This window comes from Dermochelys coriacea, chromosome 9 (genome assembly GCF_009764565.3).
Source record: "Dermochelys coriacea isolate rDerCor1 chromosome 9, rDerCor1.pri.v4, whole genome shotgun sequence".
NCBI classification, from domain to species: Eukaryota; Metazoa; Chordata; order Testudines; family Dermochelyidae; genus Dermochelys; species Dermochelys coriacea.
The window spans coordinates 99947406-99970108 of NC_050076.1; the positions used below are offsets into that span (position 1 = coordinate 99947406).

General features: G+C 43.3%; 1 protein-coding gene and 2 long non-coding RNA genes across 3 annotated transcripts; 1 reads left to right on the top strand and 2 right to left on the bottom strand.

The window, feature by feature from the left end:
- Nucleotides 1-111: 111 nt before the first annotated feature.
- Nucleotides 112-8947, top strand: MMGT1 (membrane magnesium transporter 1). The gene is made up of 5 exons (XM_043492318.1): nt 112-280; nt 4322-4374; nt 5337-5440; nt 6539-6818; nt 6876-8947. The coding sequence occupies exons 1-4, from the start codon at nt 199-201 to the stop codon at nt 6699-6701; spliced, it is 402 nt and encodes a 133-aa protein (XP_043348253.1). The 5' UTR covers nt 112-198; the 3' UTR covers nt 6702-6818; nt 6876-8947.
- On the bottom strand, nt 1001-1589 carry LOC122455771. Its single transcript, XR_006274231.1, has 2 exons — nt 1465-1589; nt 1001-1117 (listed from the first exon to the last, which is right to left on the bottom strand). It is a non-coding gene; the product is annotated as an uncharacterized LOC122455771 (long non-coding RNA).
- Nucleotides 8442-11428, bottom strand: LOC122455770. Its single transcript, XR_006274230.1, has 2 exons — nt 11241-11428; nt 8442-9454 (listed from the first exon to the last, which is right to left on the bottom strand). It is a non-coding gene; the product is annotated as an uncharacterized LOC122455770 (long non-coding RNA).
- Nucleotides 11429-22703: the final 11275 nt, after the last annotated feature.

Below are 22703 nucleotides of genomic sequence, written 5' to 3' on the forward strand. Positions count from 1 at the left end.
CTATGACCCTCCGCCCCGCCTTGGCTCTCTTGGCCCCGCCCCTCGACCTATGGCCCTGCCCGTCCCTCCTATCGCGGTCGGCCTCCTGGGCCCTCCCAGGGGTGACGCCATCTCCGTGCGCCGGTCGCGTGGCGGGCGCCCCTGGCGGTGGCCGGCCGGGCTGAGGAGGGGAGGGTGTCGGTGGCCCGTGGGGGGACAATGGCGGCCGCCTCGCTGTGGAAGGGGCTGGTGGGGATCGGACTCTTCGCCTTGGCCCACGCGGCCTTCTCCGCTGCGCAGCGTGAGTGAGCGGGGCCCCGCGCGGGCACCCCGTCCCCGGGCCGGGCATGGCCGCGGGCAAGGATCCGGGGTGGGTGAGAGGGGCAGCTGCCCGGGGCGGGGGCAGGACTGAAATGGGGGGCGGGGTCTTATCCCCCCGCAGCCCCCTCCCCCCGCGCTCACGGCGCGGGCAGCAGGGAAAGGGGGCGGCTTGGGGGGCCGGGGGGATGTGAGGGGGCCGGGGGATGTGGGGCTGGGGGGCGGGGGGGGATGGAATCTGGGCGTACGTGTAGCCCAGGCATCGAGCTGGTGGCGCGAGATCCGGCCTGCAGGAGCTGGACCCGGGTGACAGTGGGAGTCAGGATGACAAGCGGGGATGGGCTAGAGTTAAAAGATGGGCGAGAGGTTCAGGAGGGCAGTCGAGGGCCAGGTTGTTATTGAGGAGTCACTGGACCTCAAGCCCTTTGCTCAACGGGAGATTTGGGAAAGCTTTTCTAGCCGTGGGCTAGGGCACGGGAGGGAGGATACAGCACAGAGCTGAGATTGCAGCACAGAGTCCATTTTTAATATATTCTGTGTAGGAAAAGAATTTGTAGACTGTGGCTGATCTCTTTTTAGTGCATAAATGAATTTTACGTGTTTGTTTAATAGATGTCATTAATATGTTTAAAGCTGAACAGTATCATTTCTCAAAAATGCTTACTTATGTGGTCAGAGAGCCCATTATTTTTTCTGATCATTAATCCTGGACTCTTGCTTGGAGAAATTACTGTTTCCTGAAAACATTTATTCTAGTCCATCAAAATGGTTTTAGGTGTGGTAATGGCAAATCTGAATATTACATATTTCTGATTACTATCTATGATTATCTTTAAAAAGAAAAGGAGGACTTGTGGCACCTTAGAGACTAACAAATTTATTAGAGCATAAGCTTTCGTGAGCTACAGCTCACTTCATCGGATGCATTTGGTGGAAAAGAGGATTGAGGCAGGGACCACAGCTACAGGAGGGACCAGGAGCAGAGCCGAAGCCAGGCCCAGGAGTGGAGCTGGGTGCTGCTTAAAGTTGTCTTGATAGTCTCTATCCAATGAAGTGAGTTGTAGCTCACGAAAGCTTATGCTCTAATAAATTTGTTAGTCTCTAAGGTGCCACAAGTCCTCCTTTTCTTTTTGCGAATACAGACTAACACGGCTGCTACTCTGAAACCTATGATTATCTTTATAATTCCAAGTTTTCAATTTGTTTAAAATACTGTTTTTCAGTGCTAGTGGGTTTTTGGGACACCAAATGCTAAAACCATCTCAGAATTGAGGTGGGGAGATAGGGGAACAGTGGATTAAAGGAAATGCAGTGGATCTAATTTACCTAGATTTCAGTAAGGCATTTGATACCGTGCCACATGGAGAATTATTAGTTAAATTGGAGAAGATGGGGATCAATATGAACATCAAAAGGTGGATAAGGAATTGGTTAAAGGGGAGACTGCAACGGGTCCTACTGAAAGGCGAACTGTCAGGTTGGAGGGAGGTTACCAGTGGAGTTCCTCAGGGATCGGTTTGGGGACCAATCTTATTTAATCTTTTTATTATTGACCTTGGCACAAAAAATGGGAGTGTGCTAATAAAGTTTGCAGATGATGCAAAGCTAGGAGGTATTGCCAATTCGGAGAAGGATCGGGATATTATACAGGAGGATCTGGATGACCTTGTAAACTGGAGTAATAGTAATAGGATGAAATTTAATAGTGAGAAGTGTAAGGTTATGCATTTAGAGATTAATAATAAGAATTTTAGTTATAAGTTGGGGACGCATCAATTAGAAGTAACGGAAGAGGAGAAGGACCTTGGAGTATTGGTTGATCATAGGATGACTATGAGCTGCCAATGTGATATGGCTGTGAAAAAAGCTAATGCGGTTTTGGGATGCATCAGGAGAGGCATTTCCAGTAGGGATAAGGAGGTTTTAGTACCCTTATACAAGGCACTGGTGAGACCTCACCTAGAATACTGTGTGCAGTTCTGGTCTCCCATGTTTAAAAAGGATGAATTCAAACTGGAGCAGGTACAGAGAAGGGCTACTAGGATGATCCGAGGAATGGAAAACTTGTCTTATGAAAGGAGACTTAAGGAGCTTGGCTTGTTTAGCCTAACTAAAAGAAGGTTGAGGGGAGATATGATTGCTCTCTATAAATATATCAGAGGGATAAATACAGGAGAGGGAGAGGAATTATTTCAGCTCAGCACCAATGTGGACACAAGAACAAATGGGTATAAACTGGCCACCAGGAAGTTTAGACTTGAAATCAGACGAAGGTTTTTAACCATCAGAGGAGTGAAGTTTTGGAATAGCCTTCCAAGGGAAGCAGTGGGGGCAAAAGATCTATCTGGTTTTAAGATTCTACTCGATTAGTTTATGGAGGAGATGGTATGATGGGATAATGGGATTTTGGTAAGTAATTGATCTTTAAATATTCGGGGTAAATAGGCCAAATCCCCTGAGATGGGATATTAGATGGATGGGATCTGAGTTACCCAGGAAAGAATTTTCTGTAGTATCTGGCTGGTGAATCTTGCCCATATGCTCAGGGTTTAGCTGATTGCCATATTTGGGGTCGGGAAGGAATTTTCCTCCAGGGCAGATTGGAGAGGCCCTGGAGGTTTTTCGCCTTCCTCTGTAGCATGGGGCATGGTTGACTTGAGGGAGGCTTCTCTGCTCCTTGAAGTCTTTGAACCAAGATTTAAGGACTTCAATAGCTCAGACATGGGTGAGGTTTTTCATAGGAGTGGGTGGGTGAGATTCTGTGGCCTGCGCTGTGCAGGAGGTTGGACTAGATGATCAGAATGGTCCCTTCTGACCTTGGTATCTATGAAACTAGTATTATGTGATTTAAAGGTTGAGTATCTTTCCAGCTGCCCATGCTAGAAGCAAATGCTATTTAACCTTGATGGTTTGCGAGGTATTAAAGCTTAAAGCTACCATTTGTCAGTGCTGCATTAGTTCCTTGGTGCGGCAATGCATTTGGAGTACTAGTCAGTGTCTGACCACAGCAACTGCTACGGTGCAGTTTCCAATCCATGGCAAGAGAACCATTTTGCCAAGAGTATTTGAAGATGCTAGAGAGGATGGTCACATTATTTCAACTCCTAGTGCACAGTGGATCAAATTCAGCCCTGGTGTAAGTGGGTGCATCTCCCAGTGACCAAGATGGAGTAAACCATTTAGGATAATGTTTATAATTCAGAAAAAGGTGATATCCTTTAGAACCCAAAGTTATCTGAATTTTATGACAGATTAAGTTAATGCAAAATGTGCTTTTAAAATTCCACACTAGCACATAAGTATAAGTAAGTAAGTATAGCATTTACAAATAATTCCTCAATGATTCTTCTTTACACACAGTACTAGTACTTTAATGGGTTATAGCCAACCCATCTGGAAAGTGCACCCATTTTTTAAGAATTCTGTAAGAGATTTGTGCTTCATGTGCAATAGTATTCCATATACATATTATATACAATGTCCTAAGAGTGTAAAAGAAGGAATTGTTTATTAAATGTAGTAATCTGCTGCTGAAGTAGTAAAGCAATTGCAGATTGTCTTGTGCAGAAACATGCTCTTCAGTTTACTAGTAATGATGACCAATTTAGATCAGTTCAATAGGGAACAGTGGCTATATATATTGCAATAAAATAGAACAGCTAATGCCTTCTGCTGAAGTAGCTTTGTGATAGTGCTGGCTGCACTACAGTTTAAGTAGCAATATCTGGCATTCATAGAGAATTCTTCCTGTATCTGTGTGCTCCATCATCAGCCCTCTTCCACCCTCTTCTCTCTTATGCAGAAAGGAGATTAAATTATTGCTGAAATTATTTATCAGAGCAGGTTTGGAAGATCAGATATGCTGTGTGAGGAAGCAAATGTGGAAACAAGATTAAAAATGTCAGAGTTACTGGGAGTTAATAGTCCATGGCATAATACATAGAAATCCAAACACTCCTGGAATTTATATTGATTTGCCTTATTACAAAAAAAATTAATTTACCAGTATGTCTTTACTTTATAGATCGTTCCTATATGAGATTAACCGAAAAGGAAGATGAAACATTGCCGATAGATGTAAGTTATACATTTTCATGGTGTTTGGAAGATTTAAGACTACTAATATAGTTTGGTCTCTTGCTTTTGTTCCTGTTCATGTTTTTTTATTTGAATAATTGAATTTTAATCGTATAATCTTTCAGGTTCTCATTCTGTGTGAGAATGTTTCACCTACCAGTCCTAAGTCCAGTAATGCATTACAGCTCTTATAAAGAGCGTTTGCAAATCAAAATAAGCCCTGACTTCCTTCTCCTTCTTTAGAACTGTTGGTGAAACATCACCTCCAGGAATTCCATGGCTTCTGAAGTTAGAACTTGGAAAGTCCTTGCATAAGTTTCTTATACTCTTCAGCATAAACATCTGCATCCCTCTGGCATTTGTTGGCTGACATTTGTTTATTCAATACTATAGTGTGCGGCTGTTATCCCAGCACAACCTGTTTCATTTACTTCAATTTTCTTATTTTAATATTTTACTTTCTTGGTTGACCAATAAAAAAATGATGTGCAGAAGTGGACTTCAAGGTCGTGCCCAGTTGTCATCCTTGTTGACAGTGTTACAGAGGTTACATAATTTGTCTGAGTACCAGATTCTTCCCGTTTAAGTAGTAATTTGAGTGCACAGAACAGTGATTCTGACTGCTGTGAGGAATACAGAATCTGCCTGAAGAACTCTGCTAGGCAGCTTGATCTAATTCAGAGGGTATAGGTTGGGTGCCAGGAAATCCCCCTTCTGTTCCTGCTTCTGCTATTGACTTGCAGTCCTACCTTGGGCAAGTTACTTAATCCTTGTGCCTCAATTTCCTCCCCCCCACTAAAATGGGTATAAAATTATTTGCCCAGTTTCCTAGATCACTGGTTGTAAAATGTGTATGTGCTTATTGTGAGCAAAACAGAATAAAAGATGAGAATTTTGTACAAGGGTTCTCTTATATTGTTTAGCAACCTCTGTGTGGTGTATTGTATCTCTCTCTGTTGCAGATAGTTCTTCAAACGCTGTTGGCCTTTGCAGTTACGTGTTATGGAATAGTACATATTGCAGGAGAATTTAAAGACATGGATGCCACTTCAGAACTAAAAAATAAGTATGTTGGGGTTCTTTCTGTTCGTTAACACACGTTTTTCTGTTGCTCTATAAATAAAGTCAGCATGTCCTGTGAAATAGCAGCCCCAGAAAGGTTCTCCTTTTTAGCTCACCCCTTGACAACATGCTGTAGATGTGATGCTGGGAAGGACAAGCAGAGCCAGGAAGTCACCACACAATGTCTGGCTGTAGGATATAGTGTTCTAGATAGGATGAGGCTACAGAAGTGACTGGGACACTTTTTGCCCTTCCTTGCCTCCTTCGTTGAGCCTCCTAAAAACCCATCTCAGAGTTGGAGTAGTGGAGTGAGCAGGTGAGGAATAGGGAAATAAGAGGTTACAGAACTACTCCTGTCCTGTGGTCTCAGCAGGGGACTGGGACAGAAGCTCTTCCCACCAACCATCTCTGCCTCAGTTTTCACATCAGTAAATAGGGATGACACAAACCTGCTGCTAAGAGTGTTGATGATGAATTAGTTAAATGCTATAGAAGTGCTGAATTGTGATTGATAGAATTGTGTAAACATATGAAGGGTTTTGAATTGAATTTTGAGGTGGATAGGAAGTCAGATGGGCAGAAAACCTGCTCCTATGGAGAGTAGTCTGAATAATATGGGGCTTAAGTAAATCTATGAAAGATGGCAGTACAAAGGGGCCTGAACATGAAGTGCTAAGAAGTGTGTGAGAATTAAGGGCGCTCAGCATTATTAGCACTGAGGCATGAATATGGATTTTGGCTGAGGCAAGGTCAAAGGAGGGAGGAATTTGGGTGATATTTTGTGGGTAGTTATTAACACTTCTACAAAAGGAAGTTGTAGAAGGGAGAGTAAAGTTTATTAATGATGTGGTGTTTTCTGTATACTGAACAATCAGCATATCTATATCTCCATAATACTAGCATCTTGTCTTTAAAATTCTTAACATTTATGTTATGGCATAGGAAATTTGGGTAAGATCTAGAGACTTAGCACCCCTGCCATTTGGTAACAGCACTTACTTATTTTTCTATCTGTTTGTAAAAATCTGGTATTTCCAAGAGTTACTTTTGTGAAATGATCATTCCAAATCCACATTAATTTATTTTTCATGTTTATTTTAAGGACATTTGACACATTAAGGAACCATCCATCTTTTTACGTATTTAATCATCGTGGTAGAGTATTGTTCCAGTCTCCAGATATAGTGAATTCTTCTTCAAACCAAGATGCTTTGTCATCCAGCACATCACTGAAATTACGAAAACTTGAACCTCTGCGCCGTTAAGATTTTTACAGATTATAATAGAACAGGACACTGAGATGTAATATTGGAGTTGGGGATGTAAACACTTTTTTTTAATTTCTGGAGCAGTATTTATATTGATCTTCCAGACTTTATAAAAAAAAATATATATATATATATATATATATATATATATATATATATATATATATATATATATATATATATATATATAACTAAGGACCTTCTTTGTACACTGTTAATGAAAATGACTGAATTGTGACTTGGCAATGGAGTGTAAGTTATTGCTACAATTATGCTGTGAAACATCTTTGAACTTTCATATATTAAACAATGTTGCGGTTGATTTTTTTCATTTAAAACTATTCCTATCCTTAAGAAAAGGCAAAAGTTTTTATTGCAATGAATATCCTTTGAAAAGAGGGAATGCTTTAGTGCTATTTATTTTCTTGGTTTGCATGCATTATCCTTTATGGAACTCTTTCAGAAGTGGGTGCACTGCAGCATTTAGCAGCATGAAAAGATAGCTTCCTCTCTTCTGTCTCCTGTTCCTAGAAAGTCTAAGATGCACCTTTTGGTGCATGTTTGTGAAACCCAAAAGAATGCTTTCATTCTTACAATGCTAGAAAAAAGTGGTTATGTTTGACAGGTTTTCTAACTCTTCATTATCAAGTTATTGTTTTCTAGTTATCCTTCTGTTTAAAAGTAGATTCTCTCCTTCTCCTCCCAAAATTATCTGGGACTTTGCATTTGGCATGTGTATGGAGGAGACGGCTTGCTTCTTTTTGGATAATCTAATATGTTCAGCTTGTTTATTCAGTGTATTTGTATTGCTCTCTTTGCTTGTGTATACAGGAACAATCATGAAATGGCTGAGTAGTGTTTCAGTACCATAACTGGCACCAGAAACTAGTTTCTTTCATGCATTCTGAGCAGCAGTTTTCATAAGTATTAAGACAAATATCCATTCTAACAAATTGTATGTGTTTTCCAATGCTAAGATGCTATAGGGATTAGCACAGGAAGGGGGGTTAAGTGGCCATGGTGTAACTAGCCCTGAAGCATCAAATTAAGCTAACAAAACTGTTACCTCTGAGCCATTAGCTGACTTAAGATAACCGTTTGAGGACACGTTCTTAAAACATGACATAGCCTTTAACAGTTACTGTTTTATAATTTTTTTTTAAAAGGTTGATTTTACTATTAAACTTTGTACAGCTCTGGCATTTCTGAAAGCTTCTCTTCTGCTTCCATAACATAGCTAAGACCCTGTGCATTGTATGAGATGCTTTACAGGTCAAGCTAGATTTCTGTTTATTCCCCCTTAAAGTTCTCTCACCTCACCCTGCAATATTTTTATTTTTAAAAATCTATTTTATTCAACCCAGCAATCTGAAAGTTCAAAGGCAAAACGTGTAGGAAAACTAAGCACCTTCTACTGGTCCATCCTATTGCCCGGGCCGCCATGGTGAGAGCAGCAGTATGGATGGTTGCTCTGAGTAGTTTACGATTTTCACTTGAAGGTTTTTTGGGTTGGTTAAATATTCAGAAGGGTTATTCTGATCATTTAAACGTTAATCTCCAATCCACTGAGCTATTTCCCAAAGTGCATTTGGCTCTCCTTTCTTAGAAGTCACAAATAAACTAGATTAATTGATGGCTGCTACCACTAAAGGCCTCATGCTGCCCCTTTTAACTTAAAACTTTCATTGTCAAGTACAGTGCTGGTGTACAAGGAGAGGATTGCTTTTTGCCTTGGCAGGGTATGTGGAGGAAATGGATGCAGACTTAGGCCTAAGCCATCGTGACTTGCTAGCTATGGAGGAGCAAAAGTGGTATGGGAGATGGAATGAGATTCTCATGCCATTAGATTAACAGAAGAGGTGAAGAAAGAAGGCAAGAGCCATGTAACCAGCCTAGCAGACTGATATTTCAATTGTTTGGCAGTTGTACCATTTGCCTAATGTCTTGTAGAGCAGGGCTCCTCATTTTTTAATATCTAGGGAGGCCATGTTCATGCTACTGTAAGGCCCACTCAGTGCAAAATGCGCTACAATGTGAAGTCTGGAGTCCTGCTCAGAGCAAATGTTTGTTTCTCAAGCCCTCAATGTTGCATAGTTTGAGAGCTGCAAAGCACCTTGGTGGCTACATGTGGCCTGTTAACCACATGAGGAGTAGCCTTACTCTTTAGCAACAATGGTTATATCACAAAGCTGTACAAATTATTTTTTCTTATCTTGCAATGTCCAATAAATAAGATATCCTTACAAAGCTTTTGGTGGTGATTTTTCTCCCAACTATCCTGCACCTTGTCACAGCAAGGTGAGTGAGGGTTATCAAGAAATTGTCCAGCTAGTAGTTCTAAAGAAATAACCTTATTTTGCCTGTAGCATCTTTGCAGTGAAGTTCTTGCATGCCACTTTTCCATTACTGTGTCAGATACATAAAAAGGGAAGCAGAGCAACACCAAGTCCTGGGGCTAAATAAGCTTTTAGGATCGCTAAATCATTGGCCTGCATTATCTGGCTGCCTTCACCATTCCTAGTCTATATCTCAGCAGCCTGAGTCATATATATTTATTCTTCACATGTGAATTAATACTATATTTAAATGATGAGCAAGCTCATTGGAAGGCATGTACACTCAAGATCTTGTCTCCTTGGTGTCTGAGGTGTTGAGGAAAGTCCCACCCCTGCTTCCTAAGGCCAGAGATAAAAGCTGGTCATAACTGCGTAGTCACATCTAACTCATCCCATTCAATAGGTAGTTGAAGGCTGTAAAATTAGCAAAGAAAAATATTTCAATTTGTTTAACTACACCTTTAAACATGGCTGCAATAGAGAGATCACTGTTCATCTTTGTTTACTGTACTCCCTTCACTCTCTTAAATCCCATCTCCATTCAGCACCTTAGGTACAAACACAGTCCTTAGTACAGTATTTGGGGGGGAGGGGCACTGTATTGCTGTGGATTTGCTCCAGGAACCAGCTATGCTGCACTTATCCCTGGGGCATTCACACTTAAGTTACTGTAGACCATTTTCTGTTCTCAAAAAGTGGCAAGGAAACAAAAATATGTTGCACCATCAACAGCTTTGAGTGGGCCAAATGGAAATATTTCCCCAGCTCATCTAAATATTTCCAGTGCCTTTACTCTTGGTATCAATTTGGCTAGTGTACAAGGCATATTTCTGCTCAAGCTGCATGCTTTATTAAATACTGCAAAGATTAATCCCTTCAAGATGGGCCACTAATTAGCATTTCTATTCTTTTGGTTGCAATTTGAACCCAGATGAGCATCTGTGCTGCTGCATTATCCTTCTCTCTCCTCACTATTTAATGTAGGTCCACAGGTGATTTTGGATTAAAAAAAGTGGTGCCGTCAATCAACTGTTCCATCGAATGATGATGGGACATGGGCAATAGCTTCTGTGAGAAAACATTCACAGTTCATAGCCCCTGGTACAGGTTGTTATGGTGTCTGTTTTTCTATGGATCTCAGTAGGTAAAAGTGTCTTTTCTCAAAGATTGGTCAAATAGGCCTCAGCAGTTACATGTCTCTAAAATAGCCAATAATTACACTCTTCTTTTGCTTCCAGCTCTGGTAGTCATAAGGGAGACTGATTACAGTCTCTGGAGAAGTTTGTAGCGTAACAAAGCTGCAAACATCTCTTTAGAGCAGGAAAACAAGAGACAAGCTGAGATTAATTGATGTGGCTTTATTTTTAATACTTTGTATGTGATTTCACCCCCCTCCAGCTGTAATTATTTTCCTAGAGCAGCGTTTAGATCTCTGTGAGATGGGTGTTAGGACTCTTACCAAAGATTTGACACTGAATAAGTGACTCTTTACATGTAAGCAGGTGACACAAATGACTTCTCAATCTGAAGTGCTCCTGCACCATTTAATTTTTACCTCCTTGTGCCTGGTGGAAGAGCCATTCAAATTCAACCTATTCCAGCATTTATTTCACTGCCTCTTTTCCATCTCTATGAAGGAAGAACCCCACAACCCACATCTCTGAACTAGTACTTTAGCCATGGGCCTCAAGAACCTTGAGCTGTGACACAGCAACTCCAAAATTATCCTGGGGTTTAGTGTCTCTCAGAGCTTCCAACCTGCAGAGAACTTGTTTGCCCCTTTTAGTGGTTGGAATCCATTCAGGGCAGTTCAGCCTCAGAAAACAGCAGCTAAGAATGCCTGAGCCCTACCAGCCATAGTGCAGCTTCACCACTGCTGGAATACAGGCACGTTTTTCTACTGTACATACACCCTACGAGTTTCAGAGTAGCAGCCCTGTTAGTCTGTATTCGCAAAAAGAAAAGGAGGACTTGTGGCACCTAGAGACTAACAAATTTATTTGAGCATAAGCTTTCGTGAGCTACAGCTCACTTCACCCTACGAGTTGGCATCCTCCCCTGCTTCAAAGGGGCAGGGAGAGCTGCAGTTTGGGTTACCGCTGCCTTGTCATCACTAATCAGTGCCTCTCGTGATCCCAGGGGACGGGTAGGGAAAGTGGGGGTCAGATATTTAGAATGCTAAAAAGCAGAAAACCTGTACCTGCTCCCTGCCTTATGACGCAGCCCTGAGGGCACACATTACTTTAGTTTGCCTTGCAGTTCACACTGAAGCCTCTCAAGTCACCCAGGTTTCAGAGTAGCAGCCATGTTAGTCTGTATCCGCAAAAAGAACAGGAGGACTTGTGGCACCTTAGACTAAAAATTTATTTGAGCGTAAGCTTTCGTGAGCTACAGGGGAAGAAGAAGAAAGGGTCCAGTCCTTAATCACTTAACACAGTGCTCTGGTCTGCCTCACTCCTACATTGTTTTATTCATGGATACAACGTCATTTTTAAAAAGCTGGAAGGAAACAAAAGCTAAATCCCTAAAACCTCACCAAGTTAATTCATTTTCCTGTCCTGGGAGCTTAATCCTTCTTCCACCCGAGAAAGGAAAATGAGAGTTGACTAAGTAAACATCCAGGACAGTGCAAGGCCTAGAAATACTACCTGACTTCTGTTAGGCACAGCAGCTGCCTGGTTACAGATTGGGCAAAGTACTGTTGTTTATCAGGTTTCAGAGTAGCAGCCGTGTTGGTCTGTATTCGCAAAAAGAAAAGGAGGACTTGCGGCACCTTAGAGACTAACAAATTTATTTGAGCATAAGCTTTCGTGAGCTACAACTCACTTCATTGGATAGAGACTATCAAGACAACTTTAAAAGCATAGGGAAAGGACAACTCAGCATCATCTGAGATATCCATCCCCAGACTTTAAACAGGACAAGAGGGTTTATTTTATACAAGTTACCATATATACTCGTTCATTTGCCCGTTCATTTATAAGCCGACCCCCCAAGATTGATAGGTAAAAAATAGTAAAAACTTTATGACCCTTTCATAAACTGACCTATATTTTAGGGGTTGGCAAACTTTGGCTCCTGGCCCGTCAGGTTAAGCCGCTGGCAGGTCGGGACGTTTTGTTTACCTGTAGCATTCACAGGCATGGAGCCCCTCAGCTCCCTGTGGCCGCGGTTTGCTGCTCCCATTGGCTGGGAATGGCGAACCGTGGCCACAGGGAACTGAGGGGTCAATGCCTGCAGACGCTCCAGGTAAACAAAATGACAATGATTTCATAGAGTTAAAATCATCAAATTTTGGTGTAGACCCGTTTATAAGCTGATCCCTGCTCTTTGATGTGTCACTTTTTTACCAAAAATATTCGGCTTATGAACGAGTATATACTGTACTCACTTTTTAAAGGTTTCAGAGTAGCAGCCGTGTTAGTCTGTATTCGCAAAAAGAAAAGGAGTACTTGTGGCACCTTAGAGACTAACAAATTTATTAGAGCATAAGCTTTCGTGAGCTACAGGCATCCGATGAAGTGAGCTGTAGCTCACGAAAGCTTATGCTCTAATAAATTTGTTAGTCTCTAAGGTGCCACAAGTACTCCTTTTCTTTTCACTTTTTAAACAGCAGCATAATTGTAGCTACAGTTCACACCATGGTGCCAGCAATCTCCATATAGCCCACCCGGCTTAACAGCTCTGATTCAAAGATAGGTCTGAAATGGAGTTGGAAATGTCCACTACAAACCCACGTAGTAAAGACTCAGTGTCTGGGTATTTTACATGGGGCCAGGTTGAAACACATTAGTCCCAGCCAGGCTTTTTGACCTACTATATCAAAATTGGCCACATAGGGCCAACTTCTGGGGTTTGCCAGTTGACCCCAGGCCACAGAACCGTCCCTTGTAATCTGTGCAGACAGACAATGAAAGGGGCGTTACTGGAATTTTGAAATAGAAACTCTGTTAACTACCAGGTTTACACAACAACCGATGAAGCAATGTGAAGAGCAAATTCCAGCCAAGCACAACTCCCAGTGCCTCTGCCAAAGGCAGACTCCCTTTCAGTTCACATGACAGAGCTGCTGCCCTATGGCTCTAATGCCTTGCGGCCTGATTGGCCCTTGCCATTTAGACGGTTTAGTTACAGTACAGAGTACTATCAGACCAGACTAGTAACTGTTCCCCCACCTTGTGCTGGTGTACATGACCACACATGGGAAAATCCAGCCCCTAGAGCCTTGGTCCAGTTTGCACTTGGTCTGGGATAGATCTTGTGAGGAAAGGCTTTTCTTGTGTGGTTCGCATATGCTGGTCGGAAAGCTAGAGGGGATCTTTCCGAGACAACAGCATGGCGTCTGCTCACCCTACCTCCAAACTGTTACTTGGTTTGGATTGTGCTCACAGCACTGGCTTTGTGCTATCACCACAGAACTCTGCATTCTTATATGTATAACAACAGTAGTAAGGATTAGGCAGAAATCAGCTGCTTAGCAGAGGGCTGGGTTTCTAATAAAAAGTCAAACAAGACTGTACTGGAAACCTTGGTGATACTTTAAGGTGGTTGCTTAACACATGGAGTTTTCTAGGTGTCCCTAAAGCCAGCTTCACATGTGGTGTAAATTGGCAATTATCTAGAGTACAGAAATGGGCAAACTACAGCCCGCCGGACCATCCTGCTCAGCCCTTGAGCTCCAGGCCTGGGAGGCTAGCCCCCAGCCTCTCCCTTGCAGCCTCAGCTCGCCATGCTGCCAGCGCTCTGGGTGGTGGGGCTGCGAGTTCTTGCCGGGTAGCGTGGCTGGCTCCAGCCAGGCTCTGAGCAGCATGGTAAGGGGGCAGGGAGCGGGGGTTGGAAAGGGGCAGGGGGTTCCAGGGGGCAGTCAGGGAACAGGGAGCAGCTGGATAGGCATGGGGAGCCTGTCAGGGCAGGGGCATGGATAGGGAGCAGGGCAATCAGGGAGCAGGGTGGAGGTTGGATAGGGAGTGGGGTCCCCAGGGGGCGGTTAGGGGCAGGAGGTCCCAGGAGGGGGCAGTCACGGGACAAGGAGCAGGGGGGTTTGGACAGGTCAAGGGTTCTGAGGAGGGCAGGAAGTGGGAGGGGGCCAGGCTGTTTGTGGAGGCACAGCCTTCCCTACCCAGCCCTCCATACCATTTCGGAACCCTGATGTGGCCCTCAGGCCAAAAAGTTTGTCCACGCTGGTCTAGTGGCTGGAAGTGACATAAGAGGGGGGTAGTTTCAATGTGATTATCTCCAAGTAAGTTATTGATTCACAGAACGACCCCTCCTGGGAGCAGGGCCATTCACCCTTTTGTAGAGGCTGGTAACCGGCGCTTCCAGTAGGACCGATTGCAGCCTTTCATTTATCCAGATCTCCCGTTGGTAAAAACACGGCACTGTGAGAGCGTGCACAGGCAGCCAGCAGGCACACAACGCGCAGCTGGCCAACCTTCTCTATCACTGCAGCCATCCCTGCTGGACCAGGGCACAGAAATACCTTCAGGTCTGGCAGCTTGAGCAATCTTTCCCAGACAGCACCAGGTAAGTCTTACCTCCACTGCAAGTCTGGTCCAGGGGCTGATGGTCTGAAATTTCCTAACTGCCTTTTTCAGTCGATCTGAACCCCAGCGGTGAGAGCATAGCCAAGGGGCGTAGAAGGGCAACTGCAGCTTTCAGAGGGTTAGAAACAGGAGGGTCCTTCAGCAGGGAAAACTGCTGGCAAAGTCCAGTTCCCTGGAGACCCTATAAAACTGGAAGAAACAGTCGGAGGGAGAGCTAACGAGGATGCTTAACTATGGTGTTAGAGATTAAAAATCACTTGTGGTACAAATCTCCAAGTCCACTGGTGACTTCAGTAGGTCTCATCTTTAGAAAGAGCAGCAGTGTAGTATGTATGTTAATCAGCCCACCACGAAAAATGTCTGAGCCCCTCTTCAACAAGCCTAGAATTTGACAGGGCTCCTCTCTCTAAAAAGAGAGCTTGATTCACACCTTTTAGATTGCCTGGCGGTTCTAGAGATGACCGCCGATCCAGGCAGGCGAAAGGCGAGTCAAATGGGGTCTATATGGGAAGGACAAATACCAATAGGTCTTGAACTTTAAACAGTTTTCTGAAGTTACAGGAATTCTCCTTTCACGCCTATCGTACAGAATCCCAACATCTGAATGCCTCTCTCTCTCTCTCCCCACAGCTCAGAAATGCTAAACAAGAGGGCACACAAGCTGGAGCCTGATGAGGTCCATCCATTAGGACATTCCCCAAGAGAGGGTCCACCAATCACCTCCCTCTGGTTCCTGCCCAGATTCCAAAAGGGCATGAAAGCATCTGGCCATTTATTGGTAGACCAAGTAATATTGGCATGAGCTCCTGACCTCTCTCCATTGCCCTGTGGAGATCACAAACCAGACCAACACTGGTATATCCAAGGGCCTCAAAAGGAGAGGGATCCAATCCTCCTGAAGGGAGGTTAGAGACTGGGCAGTAATTGATCAAGTTGCAATGGGGGAGGTTTAGATTGGATATTAGGAAAAACTTTTTCACTAAGAGGGTGGTGAAACACTGGAATGCGTTACCTAGGGAGGTGGTAGAATCTCCTTCCTTAGAGGTTTTTAAGGTCAGGCTTGACAAAGCCCTGGCTGGGATGATTTAACTGGGACTTGGTCCTGCTTTGAGCAGGGGGTTGGACTAGATGACCTTCTGGGGTCCCTTCCAACCCTGATATTCTATGATTCTATGATTCTATGATAAGCTCAGACAAGAACAGCCAGGCCACACAGTGTTCATGGGTCACCAGCCACTTGCACTTCCTCTTTGGCAATGGACCAGGCACTCCTCACCAGCGGTCATCCAGCAAGATGTCAAACAAATACCTCCCAAACATTGCTGCTAGTGTGGTGGATCAAAGTACCCTGACTGTTGCTTTAAGGGCAGACTAGGTGCAGAGAACCCAGTGAGCAGTTAGTCCGAGGTTACGATGAGCATTGCTGCCACTATGTCAATGAACAAACTGGAAATTGGCGTGCTACAAAATCCCAGTCATCGATTTAAAACCACCATCCCGCTACAAGAGCTTTTTGCATTGAAACAAATGCAAACAAATGCAAACTAAAAGGTTAAAGCACCTTCAGCTTCTCAAGGATCTCCACTATACATTTGCACATTTTAATGCCAGACCGAAAAGCGCCTGAACTAGCAAAAGATAATTCACATGGTTTTTAAAATAGATTTGCCAGGGCTGAGAAATGTCAAGTGTGCTTGGGCAGTGACTTGGGCTGGTGACCAGAAGTGGATTTAAAAATCAAGACGTATCTAAAGTGCCCAGAAGGTTTTTAAAATTCCTTTAGGGCTCCCTGCCTCTCTCTGAACCCTCCCAACCTTTCCATAGCTAATACTGCCATTCTGCATCCCACACCTGGTCTACGCTAGATGTAACTAACTGCATTATTGCAAACCCCTAGTGTAGACATGGTGCTCTGGTGTAAAAAGTGACTTGCCCTGATGCAGCTAAAACCCAGTTTGAAACCTGCACTGGGGTAAGCACAATGTGAACCCAAGGTTAGCTGCAAGACTATTAGTGTGAGCTACAACTGTGCAAAACTCAAAACAGTAGAGAGAAGGTGTCAGTCTACTGGCTGAGACACCCATTGCCTCCAGTCAGTCGGATAAAGGGGAAACAAATGTTTTCTGGGATTGTGAATGCTGCTCCACTCTGCTCCCAATGAACAAGGAAATAGGTGCTACAATGGTATCAATTTTCCTGCCTGGCAGCACAGAGGGCTCCTTAAGGCCAGCTCTGAGGCTACTGGGCAAGAAGTGAAAAACCACCCAGTCCAGATAGATTTTCATTACTGCTCACCAGACAAGCTTAATTTAAGAGCAAGTTTCCTGGGTGCATCAGCCGAACAGCAGCATGTCTGCTGTGAGGTCGGCGCTGACCTGCCACCTCCTTTTGGAAGCGTCATGCAACAGTAGAACTAGACAACTTGCCTGCCCAGCTCCCCACATTGCTGTATTATCCTCTTGGTTGCATTGTACTCAGCTGAGGGTGCTCAATATTGCACTAATGGGAAAGCACCCGTGGCTAATCATGGATGTATTCTTGCCAAAGTGCATCACAGTGCACAACTGACTGTCCCTGTGCCTTTGAAAGACACCACCACAGAACAAGTAGGGAGAGAACAGTGGCTAGAGAAGAGGCCGGAGTCCTGGCCTTCTGTATTCTATGATAAGCTCTGCCACTGGCATAGGGCATGACCATGGGCAAGTCCCTTCCCATCTCACAGGGTGCCATGAGACTCAGTGTCTATAAAGCACTATTTTCAAAAAGAATCGACTGCAGAAAACTGAGAACTGCCTCCCCCTCCCACTCCTTATTCCACGAGCAACTGGAAAGCCAGGCTGCAGTTGAACAAGTCACTTAAAAATAAAAAAATTAAGGGTGCTAGCTGTGCATTGAGGAATTTAATATGTTGCAAAGCTTGGAAAATAGCTAGTGAAGAACCCGTTTGATTTTCCATGGCCGGGATCTTGCTATGGTGCAGCTGCATGGTAATAGTCACATGCAGCAGAATTTTTTCATCACTTTTAATCTTTGTGCCTTTTTTTTTTTTTTTTTTTTTTTTTTTTAAAAAACCACTTCCCTGTTTCTGAAGCATCTCCTCATCCTGATGCACTCCCCTGTACAGACTAACAGCCTGGCACAGGTCAGCCAGCAATTAGACAATGTAATGAATACTGATCAACACAATCACACCCAGTATAGCCTGAAATCAATGTAAAAACAAGCAACCCCAAACTTTACTGTTTTACATTAAAAACCGCACTACTCCTGAAGGGAAAGTTATTTTCAGAAATTTAACCAAAAAGCCAGCTCCAGCCTCCAACAGGCAGCTCTCCACTGCCACACCAGCTCTCAGTGTAAAGTCAATTGGACAGCTCCCCGACAGAATCCCTCTGCATGGAAAACCTGAGCCCACCAGCCTAGTCCATACAGCGTTTAATGACCACCAAGTCAGCCATAATGAAGCAAATGACTCACATCTGGGGGTGAAAGCTTTTTCAACTTGGACCGTCCCACAACTGTGGACCTATTTCCAAGAAAGCTGGGAGAAAAACAGCAAGAGACACCCGAGACTAACAAACACAAGTGAAAGTTTTAGCTCTTGACAATCAAGCTTTAATACCCCTGTGAGCTAGGCAAATATTTTACAGATGGGGACGGACAATGTGCTTCTCTGCACGCAGAGGTTTTTCACTTGGCAGCAAACTTATTGTTTGCATACTGGTTTTAGAGAAATGATTGTAATGCAGCATAGCAAGTTAAGGCCTTCACATGATTTTAAATAGTTTTGTTTTGTTTTTTAAAGGAATGTATTTAATTTGGGAAGCATAAAGGTGTATCTCCACCTATAGATGAAAAGTTCAGAATCTGGGCCATTGTCTTTAGTTCGGCTGCAACCTGTATTTGGCTTCATAAGAAAGCTAGTGCTCACCTCAGCAGGGGGGAAAAGCTTTGGATACACACCATGTGCGGTTTATTTATTTAACAAAAAGGAACTCTTCAAGGGGCAATACCCACTAAAAACTAGTCTGAAGCCTGACTAGCAGACAGCTAGACTGCATTGCAGTGAATATATGTACCTGCAGTGGGAAACTTCCGATTCACATTTGCAATACTACCTATGGTGCTGTTGTGATTCTGGGTTTACTGAGTGACCTAGTTGTGCAAGTTTGACTACACAGCCCTGGAAGTGGATGGTGAAATTAAAGAAATGGTTTCAATAACCTTCTCTAAAATAAGCTGCTGCTCTGAAACACCCCCGTGTTAAAACTGTAACCTTGTATGAGTGATCTCAGGTGCATAAACATATAAATAACAGGTATGTTTGTGTGCCACACGGCTTAAGAAGAAGAGGGAGGCTTTATACCGCCTCTGTGCCCTTGAATTCTGGAGGCCAGTGCAGTCCCTGATCCAACCATCACGTGCCTATGCCTCTGAGCTCACCCTAGCACACCCCTTATACCAAAACTTGCAACCTTCTGCATAAGGCTGGTACTGCAGTGCCTGTGCCAGGAAACTCCTCCCCTGGCTAAGTGGCTTTTCCAGTAAGTTTATGCAGCGGACCTGTATAAAGGGGTTAGGCCTGAAGTTGGAAGGGGAAGTCCTTACTCATGTTTGTCAATGGTCAGTCAAACCTGGGACCTTCAACACCAAAGCCACTGGCTTCTCTTGCTTGCATTCATAGAAAGAAAAACTTTGAGAGAGATAATACAGTGCATAGCCACTGGGACCAGCTGCTCGAGGAGACAAGATTGCATGCACTAGGCCAGTACACATTTTTCGTTTTATTTTGACTGCTTAGTGTCAAAGGTAAGTTGCTCTCACTAAACTTATCTTGCCCACAGGGGATGTATGGAGTACTGTGGGTTATTTAAGCTTTTACATTTAACATTGTAAGTGAGCTAAGGAAATGCGGTCTACATAATATTACCGTAAGGCAGTTGCACAATTGATTGAAAGACTGTACCCAAAGAATGATCAAGGTTCACTGTCAAACTGGGAGGATATATCAAGTGCAGTCTCATAGGGGTCAGTGTTGGGTCCAATACTATTCCATTTCATTAATAGCTTGGATGATGGAATGGAGCGTATGCTTATAAAAGCTGCAGACAACCACCACGCTGGGAGTGGTCACAAGCACTTTGGAAGACAGGATTAGAATTCAGAGTGATCTTGATAAATTGGTCTGAAATCAACAAGATGAAATTCAATAAAGGCAAGTGCTAAGTAATGCACTTATGAAGGAAAAATCAAATGCACAACTACAAAATGGGGAATAATTATCCAGGCAGAGGTACTGCAGAAGAGGATCTGGAGGTTATTGTTGGCTTATATTTATGATTGACTATGTGATGTGCAAAACACAAACAGCACATCTATTAACAGGAGTGCCAGATGTAAGACACGGAAGGCAATCATTCTGCTTCACTCGGCACTGGAGAAGCCTGAGCTGGAGTCGTGTGTCCAATTTTGGGCAGCACACATTAAGAAAGATGTGAACAAATTGGAGCACGAGAGAGTCTAGAGGAAAGCAATGAAAGTAAGAGGTTTGGAAAACATAATTTATAAAGATTTAAAGAATTAGGCATGTTTAGTCTAGAGAACAGAAGACTGAGGGAGGCATTATAAGTCTTCAAATCTTGTTATCTTGTAGGACAAATAGCGATTGGCTCCGTTTGCAGCACAAGATTGAGATTAGACATGAGAAGGTCAAACATGTGATTGCTAAATTTTCCATGCTCTCCCCACTTCCTTCTCAGATCATTCCTAGACCAAGCTGCTCTCGATTAGGCTTAGCTGTAAATTTATGGAGAAAGCAGCACCAGCAGCAATGTTAAAAACTAAACATGATTTGGACAGGAGTTGTGCTTCACAAACAGTCTGCTTGTATGGTTTCCTAATCCATTGTAGACAGATTTAAAAAAAATAGTGCTCTAAGTCACCCATCTGGGTAAATCTGCAGCATGGTCTCAACAACCATTGTGTGCCTTAGCCATGTGTGAAAATGGTCTCAAAACAAGGTTATAACTAGGTAACATCAATAGGGCCATGAAAATTCTGTCCTGAACACATTCCTTTTTCCAAACTACCCACCTGCTGCAGGCATCACATTCAGACATTTAGGTCCAAGAATTATCTGGTATGTTTTATTTTTAAAGAACATTCTAAATATGCTAGAGCACTTTAAGCTGGAAAAAGCTTTAGCACAAGCTGCTTTTCCTGATGGTTTTACCTGAAGACCCAAACAAGAGTTGCAGCACTGTTGTACCTACTACAAAGGGGAAGTAAGATCAGTACAAAGGCTATCAGTGGAAGGTTTCATGGTAAAAATAAAACAAAAGTGATCTCATCTGAGTGGGAAAAGGAAAAGCAGAGAAATGGTTGGGCGAGAGAAAGGAAAGAGTAGTTTCCATTACCAATTGCATTTGCCCTTTATCAAGGCTGCATTGCTAGTCTGAAAATGTTTGGAATATCACATCCTTCCTTCCTTGCAATGGAGGACAGGGGTAATGAAATTGTACAAGGCAGTAACGTGGATCCAGGTTTGAAACTCCCTCTACCCCGGCCCAATGTCGTAGGACAAGAATGCTGCCTTTCTCCATTTCAGTTAGAATGAAGTCCTTTCCTACAGGCACTGAATTAGCATTGTTTTAGATCAGTGTGCTGAATATTTCCATCAACTCCCTCTTTTTACAAAGGCCACCTACACTGCTCTTTCCTGTCTCCATCTGCAGGCCTTCCTTTGGCATGGTCTACGATATGTCAGTCAAGTTGGCTAGCGGGCTCTTCACGACAAGGGCTTTCTATTTGCAAAACACATTTTCCTAAGGTGCTGCCACTGTGTTGGCTGGTATCAAACACTACAGTTAAATTTACCAATTGGTTTCCATGCATTTTCACTTGTTCCTCACTTTGGGGAAAGAGTCCTCTTTTGAACTGAAGTTTTCCATGGAATTATTTATTAAGTATGAAGGCAGTCCCCATCAGCCATTTTTGAATCAAGACTTGAGAAGGGTGGGTGGAAGAGAGGATGGATGCACTGTTCCCACCCAACTGCTTCAAGATGCAGATAGCTCACCAATGCTGGACTTTTGATAGTTCAAGCTTAACATGCAGGTGGGTCCCTAAGGTGAGGAGCAAGACCTTTGCTTGGTTTAATACTGACAGTTATGGGCATTTGAAAATGCCATTTGGGCACAAGCAAGAGCAAAGTCTAATTGTACAAATGCGTAATGTGCTTGTTAGGTTTGTAAGTGCTCAGATGACTACCAACAGTGACAGGGGAGCGTCAGCAGTGCCTGATCCCCATGAGCAGACCTGAAGAAATTTTTGCTTGTTTCCCTGGGTGGGAAAAAAATGGTATGAGCTAAAAGGATGAAAAAAGTTCATGTACCACTGAGAGTGCACGTTAAAGCAAAAATTCAGAGAATGTAAAAAGATACATGAAGAAAAGTAGACTCCAGAACACTGAACAGCCCATTGGTATACACACTTAGCAACAGTAAGCTATACACTTACACAATCTGGCCAAATTGTATCATGTTTCAAGGTGTGTGTATTTAACAATGTGGGAAAGTTAGCAGCCTTTTCACATTTCACTTTAACAGTGCAACCTTAGTATTCATCAACCTAGCAAAGGATTCAAACAAAAAAACAAAACTGCCAACAAGGAAGCACTTGTGGATTTCAGAAGCCCATTTCCTTACTACATATAGGTTAGCAGTCCCAGGCAACGTTGTGATCCTTCTTCGGGGACTATCATAACGTTGCACAGAGACATTGTCTACATAGGCAGACAAATTACTGTTTTCTCTAGGATACAACTGCTGCTTTTGGAGTCATGTACTCTACTGGTAATGAATGGCAGAACCTAGAATGACCTTTCTAGCAGTCCCAATTGCATTCAGCAGTCAAATACAGTGTGACGTTTGGGGGTATATTTGTCTTGTGGATCTACTTTCTGTGCTCTGCAACATTATTTACTCTTCTTACAGAGTCTTAAGTTGTTCCACTAATTTTTTCCCCACACGCTGTGGGATTTTCATGGCTGACATCAAGCAGACTGGGCTTTTAGGTAAGCACTGCATTTTATTTCTCTAAACACTCCGGCATTCATCTAG